The sequence below is a fragment of the Gadus morhua genome, chromosome 5 (assembly GCF_902167405.1).
Source record: "Gadus morhua chromosome 5, gadMor3.0, whole genome shotgun sequence".
Lineage (NCBI taxonomy): Eukaryota > Metazoa > Chordata > Actinopteri > Gadiformes > Gadidae > Gadus > Gadus morhua.
The window spans coordinates 18,990,410-18,999,421 of record NC_044052.1 but is presented as its reverse complement, the minus strand read 5'-3'; the positions used below and the strand labels follow the sequence as shown (position 1 = coordinate 18,999,421).

Here is a 9,012-nt window from a genome sequence, read left to right as displayed (position 1 = left end):
GTCAGGATGGCCGAGCGGTCTAAGGCGCTGCGTTCAGGTCGCAGTCTCCTCTGGAGGCGTGGGTTCGAATCCCACTTCTGACAGTATCTTTTTACAGTGATTAGACTGCAAACAATACACTACCCCCTTAGTTGTCCCAACCGTGTCATTTAATATTTTAGTCTCTCTATGTTTTATTGAAATAGTTTCGCCGACATCGGTGTGCTCTGGGAAAGAAGGATATTGCTATTTTTTATATTCAGTGTTTGGGTTCGATTTGATATAAAATATAAATAACTGGTTATTTATAAATTAATGACGACAATTACTTTTGTCGTCATTAATCTATTATTAATCGAGTCACGACTGCTTATTGCTTGAGGTTATTTGTAGTTGTTCAAATTCATCGCTAGGGGGTGCTGTGTTCCATAAATGTTCAAGGCATATTGTGTTTTTTTGTAAGGTCAAGAATTTCTGGGAAATAATTATATAAACAAACCGATTGGTAAAAGAAAGATACCCTGGAGCTAGACTCAAATACAAGAGCCCCTCTCCAAATGTCCTTTAATAACAGCAGCATATAGGTTAGCCCAGGGCCTATTCACCCCAGCTAGTCAAAAACCGACTGACGCTCTGCTATTTTAGCAACCCCAACTTGCCCATGTCCGAGTAATCATATTCCCATCGCTCCAATCATTATGCTTTACGACGAGAACTGTTACAATTTTAAATGTTGTCCATCAAACACGTCACATCAAATATCTACTCTTATAAGTCAGCAATCTCTTTGCGACCCCATATGAATATACCGGGTGACCTGCAATCTGAGTAGCCTGTTCTATTGACATGGCTGAGCGTATTAACCAGATAACCAGAATCCACCCACCCAGAGAATCAGTCCCCAGACATCAGCGAGGCCATCGGTTTGAATCTGAGACATTTCTGTGTCACACATGAGTGTTTTTTTAATATTCAGATCAATGCTGCCCTCTCCATACAAACTCCACATCAAAAGTAATATGTCTATATATATATATATATGTGTATACATATATACATATATATATATATATATATATATATATATATATATATATTGGTTCGCCAATGACCATGCACTATAGATAAAGATAAACCCACACACATTCAGAATTTCACATCACAGCACAGTTTACTTGCTAGTCGTTTTTGTCTTGTTGTATACAAACAGTAGAAAGTTCTGCCTGGGAAGAAGACAAACTATATCACATTGGCCGGATAGGAGATAAGTCCAGACTGGCCTGTCAGAAAGGAGTTTGCAAAGAGTATCACAGATTTCAACGTTTCAAACTTCCAAACCATTAAAAAAACAAAACATATTCACGAATCGTTTGGTTTAGTAAAAAAAAGCATACAACTAAATAGAAGAAGATGAGGAGGAGGAGGAAGAAGAAGAAGAAAATGAACGGAGCAGTTTTCTGTTATCACAGATGGTTATAGAAAGCTGTCCAGGGTACAGATCGAAAAAACACTTCCAATATGTAACGTAAAAAAAAGCATTCCAATAAGTGGATTCTCGCTGTAGAGACGTTAATGTGTCCTAGGGTAGAGCTACCAACCCACCAACACTACCGCACAACATGTTGGGGGCTCCAAGAGCACCACAAAAATAATAGTGACTATTTTTACGTTATTCTTATTATTTTATTTTTTCACTTTAGATTTGCGTCTTTTCCTTTTTTTTTCTGTACAATTCCCAACCAGACGGCTGGCCGCTTCACCTGTCTGACGTATCAGAGTCATCATCACCATCGTCCTCCTCTTCCACATCATCCATCCCCCCCTTGTGTTTGTCTAAAGGAAACACAGACCCCTTTAACATGCGGCACACCCCTTTAAAAGCCCTCACTACCCCTTTAAAAGCTACACGTTATACACTCTGGCGTATTGAAAATTGCACTTTGCTTGGTGCCGTTTCGACAAAAGAGGGGTGGGGGGGGGGCGGGGCTGGTGGTCGCCTCGCCACCGCGCTAGAATAAATCTACGTAATCTTAGAACGATCTCCCGTTCAAAACACACATCAGGCGGACTGCAGAGCAGGCCAATGCCGGTCTTTTTCTGTTTTCAATTTTTTTTTTTTTTTTTTTTACAGAATGGCGCAGAAAAACTTCTTCTCCCTGAAGGGGTTCTCCGACGCGGGCACCGGCGACAGCAGGGGGTCCTCTTTGGCGTGCGCTTCGCAGTAGGACAGCAGGTCCGCCGCCGCTTTCGACACCTGTGGGTCGATAAGACGGGGCAGGGAGACGTAGAAATGAGAAAAACATCAGAGCCTTTCTTTTTTTCTCTATTGACCTATTTCAATCCATGCATTGATTTGTTTTGTTTGGTGGTTTTCGCAAAAAGTGATAAAGTGCTTCCTAGATTGAAAACATCGATTTGAATCATTTTGACCAGCTAACACACTCGAAACCTGAAAGGGACAACACACTCTTTGAGCAATATAATATTTTCACGCTCTTCTCTGTGAACCAGACCCGAGTCCACACTTTGTGGTCGCCTGGGCAGAGGAGCTCACCTTTATCCTGTCGATGTTGGCCTCCATCTTCAGCTGCTCCACCAGTTTCCTGGCCTGGGCGATGCTAGCGGTGTTGTTGCTCGCCATCGTCCTGGTAGCCTCGGGGTCGGTCGGTGTAGGGCTGTCTGAGAGGGGGTTGAGGAAAGAGGAGGACCACACATTCAGAACACAGAACACGTATCGGGATGGCGATGAAGAGGCACACACACACACGCACACACACGCACACACACGCACGCACGCACGCACGCACTCACACACACGCACACACGCACACGCACACACAAACAAACAGACAGAGGCACACGCACACACTCACTCACACACACACACACACTTTGTAAACACAATCTAAATGGGGACCTAATGTACCTAAATGGGGACATTGAGCGAAGAGAGGAGGGAAGTGCACATGGAGCGCAGGCCTACACCGTCAAACACAGGCCAGACAATCCATATTATTTCTGGTATCAGTTGCTAGGCTGGTTGCCAGGCAGCCTCAGCGGGGACGCTGGGGGGAGGGCTGTTTGTCCGCCGCTAGCCCTAATGGGCGCCTGTCGTCTTTAATGTTAATGTGTGTGGGCAAGCTAATTCTAATGAAGGTGTGGTCTTGCTAATGCTAATACTAATGCAGCGCGCTCGTGTGGCGCTGGGGGTCTGAAGGGCCAGCAGGGTCGCACTGCACCAGCGTCTGCAGCTTCAGTCCCACGTCTTTAGGGTTAGCCTTTAACCTTTAGCCCTTAAGCAGGGTCAAGGACAAAATGTCGATAAATCAATTAAAGCTAGTTTGCGGTGCGTGGCCGTGCAGCCCAGCCCCCAGTCAGCACTTATAGCGCCGTCAGCGACGCCCTATGACCACGCACACACACACACACAAGCACACACACACGCACACACACACATGGACTTGCGGAGGATAACGCACACAAACACACACATACACACACACATACACGCACACACACACATAAATGCAGAGGAACACAAACACACGCGCACGCACACATACACGCACACACACATATACCTGTACAGGAACACGCACCCACACACACACACACACACAGTTTTTTTCGGAGCAGCAACCAGGGTGAAAGAGTTTTCATAAATGAAAATTGAATGACGATAATTCATGGGGATGATGTTACATGGAAAGGTTATGAAATAGCTAAGGACTTTGGTTTGGTTTACGCAATCATATTACCCAACTATAGTTTTACATCATATTAAATCGGGCGTACAGTCAGCCATTGTAGTAGTTGCCAGACGCAGGTTGAGGATCACATAGACACCAACATACAAAAATGTGTGTACATCTTTCCATGCAGTTATTAAACGCTTCTGGATGTCGCTTGAATATAAAAATGTCTTGCCCTTTAAAGAACGCACACACACACACGCACACACGCACACGCACACACGCACACTAGCTGTGTGTTGTATCTTTAATGAGGCGGTCCACGGGGGGGCTATGGGAGCATCGTTCTGAGTGATCACCGGAGGGGAGTGTGTGTGTGTGTGTGTGATCTCAGCCGGGCGCTGCAGCATCAATACTGGCCCAGTGGGGGCCCCCACCTGTCTGCCCAGCGGCCCCAGAAGGGAGGCACGGCGGGGGCCCCCTCTGACGACCTTCCTATACCTCCGACCTGCTCTGAGTCTAAGGTCCTGGGGAACTCGTGTGTGCAGCTTTGGGGCGGCAGCGAATCCGAAGCTGACACGTTCCCGGCTCCAGGAGGACATTCATCACCCAGGATGTAAGTTGACTGCATTAATATTGCGCTTCTATCCAAAGCGCTTCACAACATTGCCTGACATTCAGCCATTCATTGCACACACTCACACACCGACGGCGGTGTCAACGATGCAGGGCGACAGCCAGCTCGTCGGGAGCAGTTAGGGAGAGGTGTCCTGCTCAGCGACACCTCGACACTCAGCTAGGAGGAGCCGGGGATCGAACTAGCAACCTTGAGGTTACATTTCAACCCGCTCTATCTCCTGAACTACTGCCGCCACTCTGACGGTTCTCCGTCAGCGGCCGCCGTGGTGGCAGTAAATCAGCGGGACTTGTTTCACATTCCAGTCTCATCATCAAGGTCTTCACAAGGCTGTCAGTTGTTTTATTTTGAGCGTGTCTGTGAGTCAGCACGCGTGGAAGGCCGCCTGCACTCTGGCCCAAGGAACACCGACACCCAAATATAGAACGCGGGCTGAGAGCGTCGGCCAACACGATGCGACATGTTGGCCTACAGAAGGGCGTAAGGCGGCGCGGTGTCGAAACACTGGAGAGTCAGAGTCACGGTGGCCCTGTTCCTCAGCCAGCCCCGTCTCCACAACCGTACGACTCGTTCCTCAACGACGCAGTGTCATGACGACGTGCTGAAACCAGTTCAAGCTAAGCCAGCCTCGACACAACAACCGAAAATATATATGCACACCGTTCTGTCTCTCTAGCTCTATTGCTCTCTGTCTTTCTGTCTCTGTACATATCTCTCTCACTATGGCTCTCGCTCTCTCTCTCTCTCTCTCTCTGTCTCTCTCTCTCTCTCTCTCTCTCTCTCTCTCTCTCTCTCTCTCTCTCTCTCTCTCTCTCTCTCTCTCTCTCTCTCTCTCTCTCTCTCTCTCTCTCTCTCTCTCTCTCTCTCTCTCTCTCTCTCTCTCTCTCTCTCTCTCTCTCTCTCTCTGGGCTCGGCCTCACCTTGTAGGGTGCCGTTAGTCTCTGTTAGTACTGAGGAGACGCGACCGACCAGCGTCACGTCGGAGTGGAGCTTCAGGCCTCTTCAAGCTCCTCCTCATTCCCAGTGCAGAATGACTCTGGGCATTCTCTGAGGAATAGGTCGACGATGGTAGTATACGGCATCGTTTTGGGGTTTTATTCAAAGGGTTGACAAAACGATGTCAAGCTGAGAGACAGGCCCCCAGTATCGAGACTATCCAGTCAGACTATTGACAGGCATTTCTCATCAGTCCCATGGGGTGACAGCCTCTGTGAATAGCCTGCCTATCTGCACTGAAGACGATAAGATCATCAGGTAGTCTGATAAAGTGGCCTGATTCAGGTTGGCACTGATGAAAGCACTTTGTTAAATTGTTTAGAACCGGTTTGGATCAACTGAGAAAGTTAAGGATAACCTCAAGTGTATCAACAGAGTGTATCAACTGTCAATTCACATAAAGAATCTATTCTTAATTAGTTAATTGGCACTTTTAACCACCCCGACTTCCAGTGGATTCAGATAAAGGGCATTAAGTGGCAGGTGGGGCTCTATAGGCAGGGGACGGTTAAGGGATGAAACACGGTGCCTCTCTCTCTCTCGCTCTCTCGCTCTCTCGCTCTCTCTCTCTCTCGCTCTCTCTCTCTCTCGCTCTCTCTCGCTATCTCACACTCTCTCTCTTTCTTTCCATCTCTCTCTCTCTCTCTCTCTCTCTCTCTCTCTCTCTCTCTCTCTCTCTCTCTCTCTCTCTCTCTCTCTCTTTCTCTCTCTCTCTTTCTCTCTCTCTCTTTCTCTCTCTCTCTCTCTCTCTCTCTCTCTCTCTCGCCCGCTCTCTCTCTCTTCATTGTCACAGAGGAGCCTTGGAGAAATGCCACAGCGTGACATTTGGTGGCGTTGGGACGGTGGTGCGGTGGTGCGGTGGGGGGGGCGGTGAGGCCTGCTGGGCTTGTGTCCCCAGGTCTTGCGGCGGTCTCTCCTCCAGACCGTCTAATGAGGGAGAACTCTTCAATCGCTCTATTCTTCTCTTTCTTAACTCTCCTCTCTGAGCTTCTGTACCAGGCGCCTCGGCGAGCCAGACTTATATTTTATTCACCGAGCGCGCCACGACCCGGCTCGGGAGGTAGAGCGGGTTGGCTGGTCACTGGAAGGTTGCTGGTTCAATCCCCGGCTCCTCCTAACCGAGTGCCGAGGTGTCCCTGAGCAAAGCACCTCACCCTTACTGCTCCCGACGAGCAGGCTGTCGCTCTGCGTGTCTGACACCGCCCTCCGTGTGTGAACGTGTGCACGAATGGGGGAAACGCTAGGCAAGGTTTCAAAGCACTTTGAGCGCCCACCGGTTAGGAAAGCGCGGGATGAATGCAGTCCTTTTACTCCCGTGCTCTGATTGGATGGCCTGGAGGGGCTTTGGGTAAACACCTCCATCAAACAGCCTCTATTTATCTAGTTTTATCTTTTGTGAACAAAACCCCAAAAAAGGGTTATCTTGGACTCTCCAAACATGTAAACCAAACGTCTTCCCATCAAGGGAGGACGTATCATCCCTCGTCAAGCTATTGTTTACACAATACACTGTTTGGATTGGTTGGAAATTGGCCTCGGAGTGGTGCCAATTCACCCAGCCCCATTTCAACCAATCACAGCGCAGAGATGGGATGAGCCTTGTGCTGTGCTGTGGTTGGTTGGTTTTGGGCCCCCCCCCCCCCCCCCCGAGTGAAGATGCTGATTGTCTTCAAGGAGGAGAGGAGAGGGTTGTGCTGCGTCAGCGCTTTGAGAACCGCAACGCTCCCCCAGCCCCTGATCGACGACCCGCTGGTGTGGAGACGGCCCGGGACCACCTCACCAGGGGTCAGCAGGAATTGTTTGGCCCCGAGGGACAAACAATCCTGCCTTTCTCCCCCGGGGCGAGCGGAGAGAGAGCTCCGTCACGCGGGGAACAGCAGAACATCTTTGTTTTGAATGATGTGATGCTCTCGCACGACCACGATGTCACTCACCGCCGGGTCCTTCTGGGCGTGCGTGTGTGTGTGTGTGTGTGTGGTCCTCGTTTGTGTGTGTGTGTGTGTGTGTGTGTGTGTGTGTGTGTGTGTGTGTGTGTGTGTGTGTGTGTGTGTGTGTGTGTGTGTGTGTGTGTGTGCGTGTGTGTGTGTTGTCCTTTTGTGTGTGCGTGTGTGTGTTTGTGTTGTCCTCCTGTGTGTGTGTGTGTGTGTTTGTGTGTTTGTGTGTGTGTGTGTGTGTGTGTGTGTTGTCTTCCTGTGTGTGTGTGTGTGTGTGTGTGTGTGTGTGTGTGTGTGTGTGTGTGTGTGTGTGTGTGTGTGTGTACCCATATCCCCCGCCCACTCGACTATCTAGCCCCTCCCACATCAACCATAACTCCACCCACCTGATCTGCTGGCTCCACCCACACGCTGTCCTGGTGCTCACACCTCGTGCCGTTCACTCAGAACTTCACACCAGACCCTCTGGATGGAGAGAGAGAGAGAGAGAGAGAGAGAGAGAGAGAGAGAGAGAGAGAGAGAGAGAGAGAGAGAGAGAGAGAGAGAGAGAGAGAGAGAGAGAGAGAGAGCGAGAGAGAGAGAGAGAGAGAGAGAGAGAGAGAGAGAGAGAGAGAGAGAGAGAGAGAGAGAGAGAGAGAGAGAGAGAGAGAGAGAGAGAGAGAGAGAGAGAGAGAGAGAGAGGGAGAGAGAGAGAGAGAGAGAGAGAGAGAGAGAGAGAGAGAGAGAGAGAGAGAGAGAGAGAGAGAGAGACCATTAGGACATTGGCTTGTTTGACTCCATACCTCCATTCCAGCTAAATTCATCATCGGACCACCATGGGTCAGAGTGTCACAGCTGTCTCTCAACACCCAATACGCTGCGAAGGCAACACCGAGGAGAACCCCAACTCAACACAGGGTGTGCAGATATGCCATCCCATGATGCATTGCTTTCCCCCGATCCCCACCCTGACCATAACCATACCAAACCCATGCCTAAATGTTTAGCTTCCCGCGTAACACAAACCAAGTATTACAGAGATGTTTGACCGCATTAAAACGCTGCCTCTCAAAGGCATGCTAATGTCGTCAGAGGCAGCGTGTGACCTCTGGTTTAAAAGGAGAACAAGGAGAATCCGGTGACATCAAGGGCCCAGATGTTAATTCATCTCCTTTGTATCGCTTGTTTGTAGCCCTGTTTCTGTTTCTCTAGCTCTCTTTCTCCCTCTCTCTCTCGCTCTCTCTCTCTCTCTCTCTCTCTCTCCCTTCCTCAGTTCTTCCATTTGTATGGCTCTTTGTTTCCGTGGTGAATATACATCGCCGTTTCCCCCTCGCAGAGTAACAAATGGGTCAATTACCCTCGGAGGGCGAGAGAGAGACGCAGAGAGAGAGCGACAGATCGGGGATTCCGTCGCTGTAAATGATGTGACGCATGAGATGCAACGTCAACAGAGGGGCCCCGTTGTCACGGCTACCAGAGTCGGGCGCGGTTGTAGCAAGATGAGCGGGTGATTATTGATGGAAAAATAAGCAGTAAGACGGACTCATTCATCCAGATGACGGGATGAGTCCCCCCATTATTGGTCGTTATTATAACAGTTATTCTATCAGCCAAGAGTTATGTCCGATTCATGATCACATCAGCGATAATCGGTCTAGAATCATCCTTTCTCAGGCGACTTGGTGGCGCACCGGGTTAAAGCGCGTACCATACAGGGTCAGTTCTGAAAGCAGAGACCCGGGTTTGAATCCTGCCCGTGGTCATTTGCTGCATACGTTCCTCTCTATATTAGAGA

The 9,012-nt window shown here is 49.2% G+C and overlaps 1 protein-coding gene and 1 non-coding gene across 4 annotated transcripts in view; one reads left to right on the top strand and one right to left on the bottom strand.

Annotated features, from left to right (window-relative positions):
• Window positions 1–83, top strand: trnal-cag (transfer RNA leucine (anticodon CAG)). The gene has a single exon. It is a non-coding gene; the product is annotated as a tRNA-Leu (tRNA).
• A 1,041-nt stretch (window positions 84–1,124) lies between these two features.
• Window positions 1,125–9,012, bottom strand: part of LOC115544217 (guanine nucleotide-binding protein G(I)/G(S)/G(O) subunit gamma-2) — a 17,137-nt gene continuing 9,249 nt past the window's right edge. For 2 of the 3 annotated variants that reach the window (XM_030357076.1, XM_030357075.1), the window contains 3 exons: window positions 7,625–7,703; window positions 2,534–2,658; window positions 1,125–2,233 (listed from right to left, as the gene is read on the bottom strand). In XM_030357076.1, the coding sequence (XP_030212936.1) occupies window positions 2,105–2,233; window positions 2,534–2,620 (216 nt within the window). In that variant the 5' untranslated portion in view covers window positions 2,621–2,658; window positions 7,625–7,703 and the 3' untranslated portion in view covers window positions 1,125–2,104. The remainder of the gene's footprint in view (window positions 2,234–2,533; window positions 2,659–7,624; window positions 7,704–9,012) is intronic. The other variant, XM_030357073.1, reaches the window with a different exon arrangement.